At 42.9% G+C, this 19,354-nt stretch overlaps 1 protein-coding gene across 2 annotated transcripts in view; it reads right to left on the bottom strand.

Moving 5' to 3' along the window:
* Positions 1-19,354, bottom strand: part of KCNT2 (potassium sodium-activated channel subfamily T member 2) — a 1,359,842-nt gene that overhangs the window by 914,993 nt on the left and 425,495 nt on the right. For both annotated transcript variants that reach the window (XM_077277827.1, XM_077277828.1), the window contains exon 3: positions 5,679-5,781. In XM_077277827.1, coding sequence (XP_077133942.1) covers positions 5,679-5,781 — 103 coding nt within the window. The remainder of the gene's footprint in view (positions 1-5,678; positions 5,782-19,354) is intronic.

The following is a 19,354-nucleotide window of genomic DNA, read 5'->3' as shown; positions in this document are numbered from 1 at the left end:
TCATAAAGCTATTTTGGTAATTTTGCATCAGTTGTATGCTGTATCAGTTGTATGCTGAAATAACATACTGATACATGTTATTAATACGTAAAAAAAAAAATCTTAGGTTTTATTAATATAGCACAAGTAAAAAGATTATGTGAAATTGGTTTTCTAGCCTTTACGAATCCTGTTCTTAAGAAAACAGGAGCTTTGCATAATTCCCCAGTATTGTACTTGTTATGAATCGAAATTACCTGGTTTAAGTCATTTCACTCAGTAGGTCTCAAGGGTACTCTGATATTTTCCCTTTCACCTTTATACAAGTTTCTGGTCTTCCTTGCACAGGCCCATAAAATGGCTGCTGGCTGTTGCAGTGAATTGAGATGTCAGCAAGCTAATTCTCAACCAGAAAAGTGAGTACAATCGCAAAATTTGATTCCAAAAGTGTAGCCAAAGGATACCTGAATTCAAGTCCTAACAGTCAAAAGATTAAACTGACAGTCTAAGGTCAATATAGAAAGGTATGTAACAGAGAGTAATGAAGGAAAAACAGCTGGGTCAGTAATCAAAGGGTGAATCCACAGTAGCACAACACAGTAAACAATGCAATAACAGGCGTAGTTATCACATACAGCGCTAACCCCTACTCATGGGAAAAAGGAATCAATATCACCATTACACACTGAACAGGAAACCACTGGGTAAATCTGACATGGAGAAGGACTTGGGGAGCCTAGTTAATGATAAACGTACCTGGAGCAGCCAGTGCTAGGCAGCGGCCGCCAAGGCAAACAGGATCATGGGCTGCATTAAAAGAGGTCTGGATACACATGATGAGAGCATTATACTGCCTCTGTACAAATCCCTGGTTAGACCGCACATGGAGTACTGTGTACAGATTTGGGCACCGGTGCTCAGGAAGGATATAATGGAACTAGAGCAAGTACAAAGGAGGGCAAAAAATTAATAAAGAGGATTGGGGAACTACAATACCCAGAGAGATTAGCAAAATTAGGATTATTTAGGGGTGATCTAATGACCATGTATAAGTATATAAGGGGACAATGCAAATATCTCTCCGAGGATCTGTTTATACCAAGGAAGGTGACGGTCACAAGGGGCATTCTCTGCGTCTGGAGGAGAAAAGGTTTTCCACCAACAGAGAATTCTTTACTGTTAGGGCAGTGAGAATCTGGAATTCCTTGCCTGAGGAGGTGGTGATGACGAACTCAGTCAAGGGGTTCAAGAGAGGCCTGGATGTCTTCCTGGAGCATAACAATATTGTATCTTACAGTTATTACGTTCTTTAGAAGGAAGTAGATCTGGAGATTTATTCTGATGAAAGATAGGCTGAACTAAATGGACAAACATCTTTTTTCGGCCTTGCTAACTATGTTACTATGTTACTATGTTACCCCTAAGCCTGTTTTCACCTTCATGACCAGGAAAAATTTTACAATTTTGACCCATGTCAGTTTATGCTTGAATAACTGTGGAACGCTTCAACGGATCCCACTGATTCTGAAATAGTTTTTTGTGACATATTGTACTTCATGATAGTGGTAAAATTCGTTGAATATGACTTTCGTTTATTTGTGAAAATTTTCAAAATTTCAATTTTTATGCCCTTAAATCACAAAATAATGTCACACAAAATAGTTAATAAATAACATTTCCCACATGTCTACTTTACATGAGAACAATTTTGGAAACATAATTTTTTCGTTTGGACATTGTAAGGCTTAAAAGTTGACCAGAAATTTCTTATTTTTACAACAAAATTTGCAAAAATATTTTTTAGTGACCACCTCATATTTAAAGTGACTTTGAGAGGTCTATATAGCAGAAAATACTCAAAATTGACAATATTCTAAAAACTGCACCCCTTAATGTGTGCAAAACCATCTTCAAGAAGTTTAATAATCTGTTCATTAACCCTTCAGGTGCTTCACAGGAACTGAAGCAATGTGGACGGAAAAAATTAACATTTAACTTTTTTTCCCAAAAATGTTACTTTAGATCTATTTTTTTTATTTTCACAAGGGTAACAGGAGAAAATGGACCCCACAATGTATTGTGCAATTTCTTCTGAGCATGCCGATGTCCCATAAATCATAAAATGTGTTATGCAAATTATCCTGAGTACACCGATACGCCATATGTTGTTGAAAACTATTTTTGAGGCACAGTGTAAAGCTCAGAAGGGAAATGGCACCATATTGGATTTCAGATTTTACTGGACTGGTTGGAGGGTGCCATGTCACATTGGCAGAGCCTCTGAGGTGCCACAACTGCAGAAAAACCCCATACTTGACATAATTTAAGGAACTACACCTCTCACTGAATTCCTCCAGGGGTACAGTAAGCATGTTGACACAACATGTGCCTCACAGACATTTATACCATTGCACAGTGAAGAAGGAATAATTATGTTTTTATACCTAAAATGTTGCTTTAGCCCCTGATTCTCCTGATTGCACTAATACTCTACTTGTAATTGGAAACTACTTTTAAGGAACAGCTCAAAACTCAGAATGGAAGCAGAGTAATAATTTAATGCAGATTTTATTGTTTTGGTTTGCTATTGTTTGAGGTGCCATGACACACTGGGAGAGCCCCTTAGGTGTCAGAACAGCAGAAACCCTGAAAAGTGACCCCATTTTAACAAAATACACCTCTCAATAAATTCACCTAATAATGAAGTGATCATATTGACACCACAGGTATGTCACAGAATGTTATACCATTGGATAGTGAAGAAAATATTACATTTTTACCACAAAAATGTTGTTCTTGTTACAGATTTTACATTTTCACAAGGAGAAATGGGTAAAAGTGGCACCATAATGTGTCACACAATTTTTGCCGTACTTGGAAATACCCCATATGTGGCTGTACTGTACTGTTTAGCCACATGGTGAGACTCTGGAGGGATGGTGTGCTATTTTCCTCCTGGAACCCAGATTTTCCATGAATAGTGGCAGGCTCCATACACAGAGCCCCTAAGTGCTTGAAAAGCATAACACCACTCTAAAGTGATCCCATTTTTGATATTATACCTCTTTGGTAATTTATATATGAGTGTAGTGATGATTTTGACTCCATTGGTATTTTTCAGAAACAAGTAGCAGTGGAAGTTGCTGAGTGAAAATTACAAATCTGCTATTGTAGTGCCTGTACATTGTAGTGCCCAGTACGTTGTAGTGTCCAGCACATTATGCACAGCTAATTCTTCTAGAGACATGAATCCATAAATTAATCAGGCTCTCATCGCTACAGAAATGCTAAACATGTGAATGCTAAATGTAATTTAAACAAACTGTGGGGCTCAGATGGGAGGGGGGCATTTGGATTTGAGAATGCAGAATTTGCTTTATTTCTATTGGGGGGCAAGGAGCCATAGTGCTTTTCCAGAGCTTTTGTACTACCAGTAACGTGGAAGCCCCCTATATTTCTATTAACCCGTTAACAGATAATGGACCTGAGTGGGGACTTGTTTTTTGTGTGTATTGAGTTAAAGCTTTTACTGGGAACATTTTACATAGCATTTAGTACTTATTTATCTGGTGGTCTACACTGGGCACTTATATCAGGGTTTCCATCTAAATTGCTGAATGATGTGATTGAGATGAAACCACGACGGAGTCATTCACTATAATGAGGTAGCAGAGTTACTTTGGACTATGTCTGGCCTCTGTTCAGCGGTGTCCTTCTTTGCTGAGGTGCACAAAACTGTGGCTTTCCTTATTTTTCTGTATGCCTAAAAAGGCAGACACTACCAGATCAAAGGCCAGACGGCATCCATAATGTCTCCATTTGCTTCACTGTAGGAAATATTCTGCAAAGGGGTCTATCTGAATCATGCATTTCAGAAATTTACATGGAAACCCAGGTGTAAGCGCTCAAAGCAGAGCGCAGGACAAATGTGACCAGAGGTTTACTGCAATCTTTGGGAGGCAAATTAACAAATTAACAGCAGGTCAAGAATTGGTTTTATTTAATTTTTAATGCTGTTCCTTGAGGGGGTATAAGTGATTAGACATCTTGATTCTTCAGGTCGGTGCGATTACAGCTATATCAGATTTATATAGTTTGCTTGTTTTTATTTGCAAAAACAAGTTTTTCGCACCGCCATATTTTGACAGCTAAAATTCTGCTAAAGTTCTGATGACAAAATCATGTAAGGGCTTGTTTTTTGCAGGACAAGTTGATATTTTTATTGGTACCATTTTCCGACACATTACTTTTTTTGATTGCTTTCTATTGTGAATTTTGGGAGGCAGAAAGAACCAAAAATTGTCAGCAAAAGTACCTCATTTATCATGTTCCTTATTATTACATCTTTTTTTAAAAGTCTAAAAAAATCACGTTAAAGTAGCCGAAATCTATTACATTTTTCCAAGTAGAAAAATACATTTATTTACATCTATTCTTTTACACTTGATTATAGTTGGCAATCTTTTAACTATCTTTAAAATAAAGACTGTAAATGTTATTACAATATTGACCAAATGTCACAATTCTTTCTTTGGAGAAGCTCTAAGAGTATCAATCATGTTCCTGATATATGACGGATAGCAAATATTTAAACACACTTAATATTTCCGTGAGCGTACAAGAAGCCATTCATGTAGACTTCATTTCAGTTTTTGTTTTTAATTAAACATTTTTTCCAAAAGAAAAACATTGATGTCACTTTAGATGCTTGTTTTTTTTCTAATGAGCAGTTTGTTTTGGGAAAGGAGTGTGACTGAGAGGTGGTGAGAATTTACAGTCTGGTTTGAAATGAAACTGGCAAAATGAACACTGTTAGTAGTCATCTGCAAATTAGTGGAAAGTAAATACAAATTAACCAATTTCAAGATCATCACACATACAAAATAATATATAACTGCATAAATCAAAAAGAGAGTATGGTGTACCTGGCACATTTAGCTACAACTAAGATTGACTTTACACAGAACCAAAAATCTAAATAGACAAACATTGCACTTGATGAGCACCAGTGATTGTACTGGGGATCACTGCATGCAAAGTTATGTTTCAAAAAAGAAAATAGAACATCTAAAACAGGCTGTAAGTATGCAGAGCCCACTCCCAAAAATAGAGTCCAGGCATTTCTATCTCATTACTTTTTCTTCAGGGAAATCCTAGGTTAATTTGAAACTCATCAGTTTGTGGCCTCACCGAGGTCCCGTAGCTTTTCTGTCAGTGATGTCACACCACTGGCTCATGCTGCAGTGCAGCAATAGTGCTTCTGGCCAGAACGCTCTGCTGTTTACCATCTTTTTGGACAGGCACAGGAGAAGGTCAGATTCGTGAGGACACTCCTACAACATTTCTACCTTGCCAGAGGGTCCTGCCATAGTTACTACCATGGAGTGAGAGCTGAAGGACTGTTAACCAATTTCATTGAATAGTAAGTGTTGTATCCATTTGACTACTTGCACCAACGGACCTGACCAAAACCAGTGCAAATGAACTTAGCAAGTCTCCCTGTGGTGGAACAGGGGATGCTCTGACTATTGATCCCTGAATCCAACATTACTTCCACTATATCACATTGTGGGCACAAGTTACTTTCCACTGTTGGGGAAGGTCCCTATGAACTATTGGGCTGTGATAGCACGGTAGTATATATTGGTGTCTCCTATTGTTCTTAATTAACATTTTATAATATTATACTGTTGTCTTACCAGGCTTCTTTGTTGGTTTTTGAGTTATCCAACAGGACACGGATTATATACAGCATACAGCTTAGAAGTTTGAGGGAAAAATTGAACAGCCGAATTCGAAGACCTAAAAGAGAAGAGATAAAAGAGGTCACATAAGCCTGTTCTTTTGGCATTGGACATAAGTTTATCCATACCATAGCTGGCATGGCTTTACTAAAGATTTCCTTGTAAATTATAAAAGTAAACATTTAGCCTCAAAATTCTAGAGACTAAAACGTACACTCTGGCAGATGTTTCGGATGTCTGGTTGAGATGGAAGATTATTGTCATCCAAGATCATATCACCTGCATTTACTGTAGACCACGGTATCTAAGCAGCTAACAAGTCTACAATCCTGTGTAATGCATCAGGATGCCAGCTGTTGTGAATTCCGTCTGGGCTCCCTCTGGTGGCCTTTAGCGATACTGCGGGTCTGGAGCTGGGCTCAGCTGCCTCATTTCCTGCTATGCTGGTTCCTATTTAACTCCACCTGGACCTTTACTTGTTGCCTGCTGTCGTTTTATTCAGTACTGGTTCTGACCTCTCCTGGATCTCCCTGGTTACCTGTCTCTTTCTGAGAAGCTAAGTCTTGCTAGTTCTTTTTGCTCATTGTTTCCTTGAATATGTTTCTCAGTATATGATTTGTTCAGTCCAGCTTGCTTATATGTGATTTTTCGCTTGCTGGTAGCTCTGGGGTGCAGAGTGCGCCCCTCACATCGTGAGTCGGTGTGGGGGTTCTTGTACTTTCTGTGTGGATAGTTTTTGATAGTTTTTGTACCAACCGCACAGATCCCTTGCTTTCTTCTGACTATTTAGTGTTAGCGGGCCTCATTTGCTTAAACCTGTTTTTCATTCCTACGTTTGTATTTTCCCCTTAACTCACCGTTATTATTTGTGGGGAGCTGTCTAAACTTTGGGGTTATTTCTCTGAGGCAAGTGAGGCTTTGCTTTCTCTCTAGGGGTAGCCAGTTTCTTAGGCTGTGAAGAGGCGTCTAGGTTTTTAGGTAACGCTCCACGGCTGCCTTTAGTGGAGCAGGATTGCGGTCGGTATAGTTCCCACATTCCCGGAGCTTGTCCTACAATTCAGGTTTACCTATCAGGTCAGTTTTGTGATCCTACCACCGGATCATAACAGTACAGCAGGCCTATAAAGAGTTAATGCATCGCAAAAGAGGGATAAAAGAAATCCTGAGTTCATTTTTTTTTCCTCTGCAGTTTGTCTAGCCTCTCTCCTCCCCTTAATCTCTGGGTGGTTCAGAATTCAGCTGCAGCTATGGACCTTCAGAGTCTGTCTTCTAGTGTGGATCATCTCACTGCTAGGGTACAAGGCATTCAGGATTATGTAGTTCACAGTCCTATGTCAGAGCCTAAGATACCTATTCCTGAGCTGTTCTCCGGAGACAGATCTAGGTTTTGAACTTTAAAAATAATTGCAAATTGTTCCTTTCTCTGAGACCTCGTTCCTCTGGTGATCTGGTTCAGCAAGTTAAAATAATTATTTCTTTGTTGCGTGGTGACCCTCAAGATTGGGCATTCTCTCTGGCGCCAGGAGATCCCGCATTGCAAAATGTGGATGCGTTTTTTCTGGCGCTTGGAGTGCTTTATGAGGAACCTAATCTGGTAGACCAAGCAGAAAAGGTTTTGCTGGCTCTCTCCCAGGGTCTGGATGAAGCAGAGGTTTACTGTCAGAAGTTTAGGAAATGGTCTGTGCTCACTCAATGGAATGAGTGTGCCCTGGCAGCGATTTTCAGAAAGGGTCTTTCTGAAGCCATTAAGGATGTTATGGTGGGGTTTCCCACGCCAGCGGGTCTGAATGAGTCAATGTCTTTGGCCATTCAGATTGATTGGCGTTTGCGGGAGCGCAAACCAGTGCACCATCTGGAGGAATTTTCTGAGCAGAAGCCAGAGTCTATGCAATGTGACAGGATTCTGACCAGAATTGAACGGCAAAATCACAGACGTCAGAATGGGTTGTGCTTTTACTGTGGTGATTCTGCTCATGTTATCTCAGATTGTTCTAAGCGCACAAAAAACTTCGCTAAGTCTGTCACCATTGGTACTGTACAGCCTAAATTCATTTTGTCTGTCACTTTGATTTGCTATCTGTCATCCTACTCAGTTATGGCTTTTGTGGATTCAGGTGCTGCCCTGAATTTGATGGATTTGTCTTTTGCCAGGCGCTGTGGTTTTATCTTGGAGCCTTTGCAATTCGCTATTCCACTAAAGGGAATTGATGCCACGCCATTGGCCAAGAATAAACCTCAGTACTGGGCTCAAGTGACCATGTGCATGACTCCTGCACATCAGGAGGTGATTAGCTTTCTTGTGTTACATAATTTGCATGATGTTGTCGTGTTAGGTCTGCCATGGCTGCAGGCTCATAATCCAGTCCTGGATTGGAAAGCAATGTCTGTGTCAAGTTGGGGTTGCCAGGGAATTCATGGCAATGCTCCTTTGGTGTCAATTGCTTCTTCTACTCCTTCTGAAGTCCCTGAATTTTTGTCGGACTACCAGGATGTATTTGATGAGCCCAAGTCCAGTGCCCTACCCCCTCATAGGGATTGTGATTGCGCCATAAATTTGATTCCTGGTAGTAAGTTCCCTAAGGGACGACTTTTTAATTTGTCTGTACCAGAACATGCCGCTATGCGGAGTTATATCAAGGAGTCTTTGGAGAAGGGGCATATTCGCCCGTCCTCGTCCCCTTTGGGTGCGGGGTTCTTTTTTGTGGCCAAGAAGGATGGTTCTCTGAGACCCTGTATAGATTATCGCCTTCTAAATAACATCACGGTCAAATTTCAGTATCCTTTGCCACTGTTGTCCGATCTGTTTGCTCGGATTAGGGGGGCCAGTTGGTTCACCAAGATAGATCTTCGTGGAGCGTATAATCTTGTGCGTATAAAGCAGGGCAATGAATGGAAAATAGCATTTAATACGCCCGAAGGCCATTTTGAGTACTTGGTGATGCCTTTTGGGCTTTCTAATGCCCCTTCTGTGTTCCAGTCCTTCATGCACGACATCTTCCGAGAGTATCTGGATAGGTTTATGATTGTGTACCTGGATGATATTTTGGTCTTTTCTGATGATTGGGAATCTCATGTGAAGCAGGTCAGGATGGTATTTCAGGTCCTGCGAGCCAATGCCTTGTTTGTGAGGGGCTATAAATGTCTCTTTGGAGTCCAGAAGGTTTGCTTTTTGGGCTTTATTTTTTCTCCTTCTACCATTGAGATGGATCCAGTCAAGGTCCACGCTATTTATGACTGGACTCAACCTACATCGGTAAGGAGTCTTCAGAAGTTCTTGGGTTTTGCTAATTTTTACCGTCGCTTCATCACTAATATTTCCAGTGTGGTTAAGCCTTTGACGGATTTGACCAAGAAGGGTTCTGATGTGACGAATTGGTCTCCTGCGGCCGTGGAGGCCTTTCAGGAGCTCAAACGTCGGTTCTCTTCAGCTCCTGTATTACGTCAGCCGGATGTCTCTCTGCCCTTCCAGGTCGAGGTTGATGCTTCTGAGATTGGAGCAGGGGCTGTCTTGTCACAGAGAAGCTCTGATGGCTCTGTGATGAGGCCATGTGTTATGATCCTTAGTGGTTGAGGATCACAAAATACTCCAGCTAAGTAACAAAACATAGGACAAGCTCTAGGGAGGTGGTAAACTGGACTGACCGCAAATCTGAACCTATCCAACACACTAGAGGTAGCCGGTGAACGTGACTAAAATCCTAGACGTCTCGAGCCAGCCTGAGGAACTAACTACCCCTAGAGAGAAAGAAAGACCTCACTTGCCTCCAGAGAAATAATCCCCAAAGATATAGAAGCCCCCAACAAATAATAACGGTGAGGTAAGAGGAAGGCACATAAACAGGGGTGAAAGCAGATTCAGCAAATGAGGCCCACTAATACTGGACAGCAGAAAATAGAAAAGGGGTCTGTGCGGTCAGTAAAAAACCCTTACAAAATATCCACACTGAGATTTCAAGAACCCCCGCACCAACTAACGGTGTGGTGGGAGAAACTCAGTCCCCTAGAGCAACCAGCAAGCGAGGAAATCACATTTTAGCAAGCTGGACAAGAAACATGATGAATGCTGCTAATCAAAAAATAAACAAACAAAAACTTAGCTTGTCTTGGAGAGACTGGGAGCAAGGTAGTCACAAGGAATCTGAAGACCACTGAATACATTGAGAGCAGGCAAGGAACTGAGTATCCAGGTGAGCTAAATAGGAAACCAACCAAGGATAACGAACCAGCTGATGCTGCCAACCTGCAGAAAGACAACACTACACAGTACCGCTTGTGACCACTAGAGGGAGCCCAAAAATAGAGTTCACAACAGTACCCCCCCCTTGAGGAGGGGTCACCGAACCCTCATCAAGACCCCCAGGGTGATCAGGATGAGCCGCGTGGAAGGCACGAACCAAATCGGCCGCATGAACATCAGAGGCGACAACCCAGGAATTATCCTCCTGACCATAGCCCTTCCACTTAACCAAATACTGAAGCCTCCGTCTAGAGATAAGAGAATCCAAAATCTTCTCCACCACATACTCCAATTCGCCCTCGACCAGCACCGGAGCAGGAGGCTCAACAGAAGGAACCACAGGTACCACATACCTCCGCAACAAAGACCTATGGAACACATTATGAATGGCAAACGATGCTGGGAGATCCAAATGAAAAGACACCGGGTTAAGGATTTCCAAGATCTTATAAGGACCGATGAAGCGAGGTTTGAATTTAGGAGAGGAGACCTTCATAGGAACATACCGAGAAGACAGCCACACCAAATCCCCAACACGAAGTTGGGGACCCACACCGCGGCGGCGGTTGGCAAAGCGCTGAGCCTTCTCCTGTGACAACCTCAAATTGTCCACCACATGGTTCCAAATCTGCTGCAACCTATCCACCACAGAATCCACCCCAGGACAGTCAGAAGGCTCAACCTGACCCGAGGAAAAACGAGGATGGAAACCAGAATTGCAGAAAAAAGGCGAAACCAAAGTAGCAGAACTAGCCCGATTATTAAGGGCAAACTCGGCCAATGGCTAAAAAGTCACCCAATCATCCTGATCAGCAGAAACAAAACATCTCAAATAAGTTTCCAACATCTGATTAGTTCGCTCGGTTTGGCCATTAGTCTGAGGATGGAAGGCCGGCGAAAAAGACAAATCAATGCCCATCTTAGCACAAAAAGTCCGCCAAAACCTGGACACAAACTGGGATCCTCTATCAGACACAATATTTTCAGGAATGCCGTGCAAGCGAACCACATTCTGAAAAAATAGAGGAACCAAATCGGAGGAAGAAGGCAACTTAGGCAAGGGCACCAAGTGGACCATCTTGGAAAAACGATCACACACCACCCAGATGACAGACATTTTCTGAGATACTGGAAGATCCGAAATAAAATCCATGGAAATGTGCGTCCAAGGCCTTTTCGGAATAGGCAAAGGCAAAAGCAAACCGCTGGCACGAGAACAGCAAGGCTTAGCCCGAGCACAAATCCCAGAAGACTGCACAAAGGAACGCACATCCCGCGACAAGGAAGGCCACCAGAAGGACCTAGCCACCAAATCTCTGGTACCAAAAATCCCAGGATGACCCGCCAACACCGAAGAATGAACCTCGGAAATAACTCTGCTGGTCCATCTATCCGGGACAAACAGTCTCTCTGGTGGACAACGGTCAGGTCTATCCGCCTGAAATTTCTGCAGCACTCGTCGCAAATCTGGGGAAATGGCAGACAAAATCACTCCCTCTCTGAGAATACCAGCCGGCTCAGAAACTCCTGGAGAGTCAGGCACAAAACTCCTAGAAAGTGCATCAGCTTTCACGTTCTTCGAACCAGGCAGGTATGAGACCACGAAGTTAAAACGGGAGAAAAACAACGACCAACGAGCCTGTCTAGGATTCAGGCGCTTGGCAGATTCAAGGTAAATCAGATTTTTGTGATCAGTCAAGACCACCACACGATGTTTAGCTCCTTCGAGCCAATGTCGCCACTCCTCAAATGCCCACTTCATAGCCAACAACTCCCGATTACCAACATCATAATTCCGCTCGGCAGGTGAAAACTTTCTTGAAAAGAAAGCACATGGCTTCATCACAGAGCCATCAGAGCTTCTCTGCGACAAAACAGCCCCTGCTCCAATCTCAGAAGCATCAACCTCGACCTGGAAGGGGAGAGAGACATCTGGCTGACATAAGACTGGAGCTGAAGAAAATCGGTGCTTCAGCTCCCGAAAGGCCTCCACGGCCGCAGGAGACCAATTAGTCACATCAGAACCCTTCTTGGTCAAATCCGTCAAAGGTTTAACCACGCTAGAAAAATTAGCGATGAAACGACGGTAAAAAATTAGCAAAACCCAAGAACTTCTGAAGACTCTTAACAGACGTGGGCTGAGTCCAGTCATGAATAGCCTGGACCTTGACTGGGTCCATCTCCACAGTAGAAGGAGAAAAAATAAAACCCAAAAAGGAGACCTTCTGTACTCCGAGGAGGCATTTTGAGCCCTTCACAAATAAAGCATTAGCACGCAGGACCTGAAACACCATCCTGACCTGCTTCACATGGGACTCCCAATCATCAGAAAAGACCAAAATGTCATCCAGATAAACAATCATAAATTTATCCAGATATTCTCGGAAGATGTCATGCATGAAGGACTGAAACCCAGAAGGAGCATTAGAGAGTCCAAAAGGCATCACCAAGTACTCAAAATGGCCTTCAGGCGTATTAAATGCTGTTTTCCATTCATCTCCCTGCTTAATGCGCACAAGGTTATACGCACCACGGAGATCCATCTTGGTGAACCAACTGGCACCCTTAATCCGAGCAAACAAATCAGACAATAGTGGTAAAGGATACTGAAATTTGACTGTGATTTTATTTAGAAGATGATAATCTATACAAGGTCTCAAAGAACCGTCCTTCTTGGCCACAAAAAAAAATCCTGCACCAAGAGGGGAAGAGGATGGGCGAATATGTCCCTTCTCCAAAGACTCCTTTATATAACTCCGCATCGCGGCATGCTCTGGTATAGACAGATTAAAAAGTCGTCCCTTAGGGAATTTACTACCAGGAATTAAATTTATAGCACAGTCACAATCCCTATGAGGGGGCAGGGCACTGGACCTGGGCTCATCAAATACATCCTGGTAGTCAGACAAAAACTCAGGGACCTCAGAAGGAGTGGAAGAAGCAATAGACACCAACGGAGCATCGCCATGAATTCCCTGACAACCCCAACTTGACACAGACATAGCTTTCCAATCTAAAACTGGATTATGAGCCTGCAGCCATGGCAGACCCAAAACGACAACATCATGCAAATTATGCAGAACAAGAAAGCGAATCACCTCTTGATGTACGGGAGTCATGCACATGGTCATTTGCGTCCAACACTGAGGCTTATTCTCAGCCAATGGTGTAGCATCAATTCCCCTCAGAGGAATCGGAAATTCCAAAGGCTCCAGGACAAAACCACAGCGCTTGGCAAACGACAAATCCATCAGATTCAGGGCAGCACCCGAATCCACAAAAGCCATAACCGGGTAGGATGACAAAGAACAAATCAAAGTAACAGACAAAATAAATTTAGGCTGCATAGTACCAATGGTGACAGGTTTAGCGATTTTTTTTAAGCGTTTAGAGCATGCTGAGATAACATGAGTAGAATCACCACAGTAAAAGCACAACCCATTTTGACGTCTATGACTTTGTCGCTCAATTCTGGTCAGAGTTCGGTCACATTGCATAGACTCAGGTCTCTGTTCAGAAAATACCGCCAAAGGATGAGCAGATTTGCGCTCCCACAAACGCTGATCAACCTGAATGGCTAAAGCCATAGAATCACTCAGACTTGTAGGGGTGGGAAACCCCACCATAACATTCTTAACGGCCTCAGAAAGACCTTCTCTGAAATTTGCAGCCAGGGCCCACTCATTCCATTGAGTAAGCACCGACCATTTCCGAAATTTTTGACAATACACCTCTGCTTCATCCTGACCTTGAGAGATAGCCAGCAACGCTTTTTCTGCCTGATTCTCAAGATTAGGCTCCTCATAAAGCAGTCCAAGAGCCAGAAAAAATGCATCTACATTAAGCAATGCAGGATCTCCTGGCGCCAGAGAGAAAGCCCAATCTTGAGGGTCGCCACGCAACAAGGAGATAACAATTTTAACTTGCTGAGCGGAATCACCAGAGGAACGAGGTCTCAGAGATAGAAATAACTTACAATTATTCTTAAAATTTAGAAACCTAGATCTATCTCCAGAAAACAACTCCGGAATGGGTATCTTTGGTTCTGACATAGGGCTATGAATAACAAAATCCTGAACACTTTGCACCCGTGCAGCAAGATGATCCACACTAGAAGCCAGAGTCTGAACATTCATGTCTGCAGCTGAGCTCAAAACCACCCAGAGTTCAAGGGGATGAAAGAAGCTAAACAGACTGCAGCAAAGGAAAAGCGAGAAGAAAAAAAAAATGTACTCAGGTCTTCTTTTTATCCCACTTCTGCGATGCATTAAACACTTGTTGGCCTGCTCTACTGTTATGATCCTTAGTGGTTGAGGATCACAAAATACTCCAGCTAAGTAACAAAACATAGGACAAGCTCTAGGGAGGTGGTAAACTGGACTGACCGCAAATCTGAACCTATCCAACACACTAGAGGTAGCCGGTGAACGTGACTAAAATCCTAGACGTCTCGAGCCAGCCTGAGGAACTAACTACCCCTAGAGAGAAAGAAAGACCTCACTTGCCTCCAGAGAAATAATCCCCAAAGATATAGAAGCCCCCAACAAATAATAACGGTGAGGTAAGAGGAAGGCACATACACAGGGGTGAAAGCAGATTCAGCAAATGAGGCCCACTAATACTAGATAGCAGAAAATAGAAAAGGGGTCTGTGCGGTCAGTAAAAAACCCTTACAAAATATCCACACTGAGATTTCAAGAACCCCCGCACCAACTAACGGTGTGGGGGGAGAAACTCAGTCCCCTAGAGCAACCAGCAAGTGAGGAAATCACATTTTAGCAAGCTGGACAAGAAACATGATGAATGCTGATAATCAAAAAATAAACAAACAAAAACTTAGCTTGTCTTGGAGAGACTGGGAGCAAGGTAGTCACAAGGAATCTGAAGAGCACTGAATACATTGAGAGCAGGCAAGGAACTGAGTATCCAGGTGAGCTAAATAGGAAACCAACCAAGGATAACGAACCAGCTGATGCTGCCAACCTGCAGAAAGACAACACTACACAGTACCGCTTGTGACCACTAGAGGGAGCCCAAAAATAGAGTTCACAACAGCCATGTGCTTTCTTTTCAAGAAAGTTTTCGTCTGCCGAGCGGAATTATGATGTTGGTAATCGGGAGTTATTGGCAATGAAGTGGGCATTTGAGGAATGGCGACATTGGCTTGAGGGAGCCAAACATCGTGTGGTGGTCTTGACGGATCACAAGAATTTGACTTATCTCGAGTCTGCTAAGCGGCTAAATCCTAGACAGGCTCGATGGTCGCTGTTTTTCTCCCGTTTCGATTTCGTGGTTTTATACCTTCCAGGTTCGAAGAACGTGAAGGCTGATGATCTTTCTAGGAGCTTTGTGCCTGACTCTCCAGGAGTTTCTGAACCGGCTGGTGTCCTCAAAGAAGGGGTGATTTTATCTGCCATCTCCCCTGATTTACGACGGGTACTGCAGGAATTTCAGGCCAATAGACCTGATTGTTGTCCACCGGAGAGACTGTTTGTCCCGGATAGATGGACCAGTAGAGTCATTTCTGAGGTTCATTCTTCGGTGTTGGCGGGTCACCCTGGGATTTTTGGTACCAGGGATTTGGTGGCTAGGTCCTTTTGATGGCCTTCCTTGTCGCGGGATGTGCGTTCCTTTGTGCAGTCCTGTGGGATTTGTGCTCGGGCCAAGCCTTGCTGTTCTCGTGCCAGTGGATTGCTTTTGCCTTTGCCTGTCCCGAAGAGGCCCTGGACGCATATTTCCATGGATTTTATTTCGGATCTTCCAGTCTCTCAGATGTCTGTTATCTGGGTGGTTTGTGATCTTTTTTCTAAAATGGTCCATTTGGTGCCCTTGCCTAAGCTGCCTTCCTCCTCCGATTTGGTTCCACTGTTTTTTTCAGAATGTGGTTCGTTTGCATGGTATTCCTGAGAATATTGTGTCTGACAGAGGATCCCACTTTGTGTCCAGATTTTGGCGGTCCTTTTTTGTTAAGATGGGCATTGAATTATCTTTTTCATCGGCCTTCCATCCTCAGACGAATGGCCAAACCGAACGAACTAATCAGACCTTGGAGACTTATCTGAGATGTTTTGTTTCTGCTGATCAGGATGATTGGGTGACTTTTTTGCCATTGGCTGAGTTCGCCCTCAATAATCGGGCTAGTTCTGCTACTTTGGTTTCACCTTTTTTTTGCAATTCTGGTTTTCATCCTCATTTTTCCTCAGGTCAGGTTGAGCCTTCTGACTGTCCTGGGGTGGATTCTGTGGTGGATAGGTTGCAGCAGATTTGGAACCACGTGGTGGACAATTTGACGTTGTCACAAGAGAAGGCTCAGCGCTTTGCTAACCACCGGCGCTGTGTGGGTCCCCGACTTCGTATGGGGGATTTGGTATGGTTGTCTTCTCGTTTAGGTTTCCTCTCCTAAGTTCAAGCCTCGTTTCATCGGTCCTTATAAGATTTTGGAAATCCTCAACCCTGTGTCATTTCGTTTGGACCTCCCAGCATCATTTGCCATTCACAACGTGTTCCATAGGTCATTGTTGCGGAGATATGTGGTGCCTGTGGTTCCTTCTGTTGATACTCCTGCTCCGGTCTTGGTCGAGGGAGAATTGGAGTATGTGGTGGAGAAGATCTTGGATTCTCGTGTTTCGAGACGAAAGCTTCAGTACTTGGTTAAGAGGAAGGGCTATGGTCAGGAGGATAATTCCTGGGTTGTCGCCTCTGATGTCCATGCGGCCGATTTGGTTCGTGCCTTTCATTCGGCTCGTCCTTATCGGCCTGGGGGCTCTGATGAGGGTTCGGTGACCCCTCCTCAAGGGGGGGGGTACTGTTGTGAATTCTGTCTGGGCTCCCTCTGGTGGCCTTTAGCGATACTGCGGGTCTGGAGCTGGGCTCAGCTGCCTCATTTCCTGCTATGCTGGTTCCTATTTAACTCCACCTGGACCTTTACTTGTTGCCTGCTGTCGTTTTATTCAGTACTGGTTCTGACTAGGGTTGAGCGAAACGGGTCGATCATTTTCAAAAGTCGCCGACTTTTGGCTAAGTCGGCGTCTCATGAAACCCGATCCGACCCCTGTGCTTGTCGGCCATGCGGTACGCGACTTTCGCGCCAAAGTTGCGTTTCAATGACGCGAAAAGCGCCATTTCTCAGCCATTGAAGGTGAACGCAGAGTGTGGGCAGCGTGATGACATAGATCCTGGTCCCCACCATCTTAGAGAAGGGCATTGCAGTGATTGGCTTGCTGTCTGCGGCGTCACAGGGGCTATAAAGGGGCGTTCCCGCCGACCGCCATCTTACTGCTGCTGATCTGAGCTTAGGGAGAGGTTGCTGCCGCTTCGTCAGAAGCAGGGAGAGCATTAGGCAGGGTCCACTAACCACCAAACCGCTTGTGCTGTAGCGATTTCCACTGTCCAACACCACCTTCGGTGTGCAGGAACAGTGGAAGCTATTTTTTTTTTTTTTTCCTCAGCGCTGTAGCTCATTGGGCTGCCCTAGAAGGCTCCGTGATAGCTGTATTGCTGTGTGTACGCCACTGTGGAAACCAACTGCTTTTTTCAAAGCACATATCCTCTTGTTCCTTTCTGCACAGCTATCTTTTTTGTTTGTCCACACTTTTTATTTAATTTGTGCATCAGTCCACTCCTATTGCTGCCTGCCATACCTGGCTTAGATTACTGCAGGGAGATAGTAATTGTAGGACAGTCCCTGTTTTTTTTTTTTTTTTTTTGTGGGAGATTAAGATTGGCATTTCTGCTACAGTGCCATCCCTGTGTGTGCCATCTCTCACTGAGTGGGCCATAGAAAGCCTATTTATTTTTTCTGTGATTTGTGTTCTAAATTCTACCTCAACACAAAAACACTACATCAATCAGTGGTAGAAAAATATTGGCCTCAGTCAGGGCTTGTGTGCCACTGCTGTGTGTGCTATCTCTTATTCAGTGGGCTATAGAAAGCCTATTTATTTATTTATTTTTTTTCTTATTATTTGGTTTCTAAAGTCTCCCTGAAAAAAAAATAAATAAATAAAAAAACAGTGGGAGAGTAATACTGCCCTTTCAGCTTGTGTGCCAGTCTTGACTCCTGGGTGTGCCACCTCTCTCTCTAATTGTGGGCCATAGAAAGCCTTTTTTTTTTTTTTTTTTTTAAATATTATTGGGTTTCTAAAGTCTCCCTTAAAAAACAAAAAATACATAAAAAAACAGTGGGAGAGTAATATTGCCCTTTCAGCTTGTGTGCCAGTCTTGACTCCTGGGTGTGCCACCTCTCTCTCTCATTCAGTGGGCCATAGAAAGCCTTTTTTTTTTTTTTTTTTAAATATTATTGGGTTTCTAAAGTCTCCCTTAAAAAACAAAAAATACATAAAAAAACAGTGGGAGAGTAATATTGCCCTTTCAGCTTGTGTGCCAGTCTTGACTCCTGGGTGTGCCACCTCTCTCTCTAATTGTGGGCCATAGAAAGCCTTTTTTTTTTTTTTTTTTTTAAATATTATTGGGTTTCTAAAGTCTGCCTTAAAAAACAAAAAATACATAAAAAAACAGTGGGAGAGTAATATTGCCCTTTCAGCTTGTGTGCCAGTCTTGACTCCTGGGTGTGCCACCTGTCTCTCTAATTGTGGGCCATAGAAAGCCTTTTTTTTTTTTTTTTTTTTAAATATTATTGGGTTTCTAAAGTCTCCCTTAAAAAACAAAAAATACATAAAAAAACAGTGGGAGAGTAATATTGCCCTTTCAGCTTGTGTGCCAGTCTTGACTCCTGGGTGTGCCACCTCTCTCTCTCATTCAGTGGGCCATAGAAAGGCTATTTATTTTTTTGGTTTTTTTAATATTATTTGGTTTCTAAAGTCTCCCTGAAAAAAAAAAACATAAAAAAACAGTGGGAGAGTAATATTGCCCTTTCAGCTTGTGTGCCAGTCTTGACTCCTGGGTGTGCCACCTCTCTCTCTCATTCAGTGGGCCATAGAAAGGCTATTTATTTTTTTGGTTTTTTTAATATTATTTGGTTTCTAAAGTCTCCCTGAAAAAAAAAAAAAAAAAAACTTAAAAAAACAGTGGGAGAGTAATATTGCCCTTTCAGCTTGTGCGCCAGTCTTGACTCCTGGGTGTGCCACCTCTCTCTCTCTAATTGTGGGGCATAGAAAGCCTTTTTTTTTTTGTTTTTTTTTAAATATTATTTGGTTTCTAAAGTCTCCCTTAAAAAACAAAAAATACATAAAAAAACAGTGGGAGAGTAATATTGCCCTTTCAGCTTGTGTGCCAGTCTTGACTCCTGGGTGTGCCACCTCTCTCTCTAATTGTGGGCCATAGAAAGTCTTTTTTTTTTTTTTTTTTTTAAATATTATTGGGTTTCTAAAGTCTCCCTTAAAAAACAAAAAATACATAAAAAAACAGTGGGAGAGTAATATTGCCCTTTCAGCTT

This window comes from Ranitomeya variabilis, chromosome 8, assembly GCF_051348905.1.
Source record: "Ranitomeya variabilis isolate aRanVar5 chromosome 8, aRanVar5.hap1, whole genome shotgun sequence".
In the NCBI taxonomy this organism is placed as follows: Eukaryota; Metazoa; Chordata; class Amphibia; order Anura; family Dendrobatidae; genus Ranitomeya; species Ranitomeya variabilis.
The sequence above is the reverse complement of the archived record's forward strand: the minus strand, read 5'-3'. Positions and strand labels throughout refer to the sequence as shown.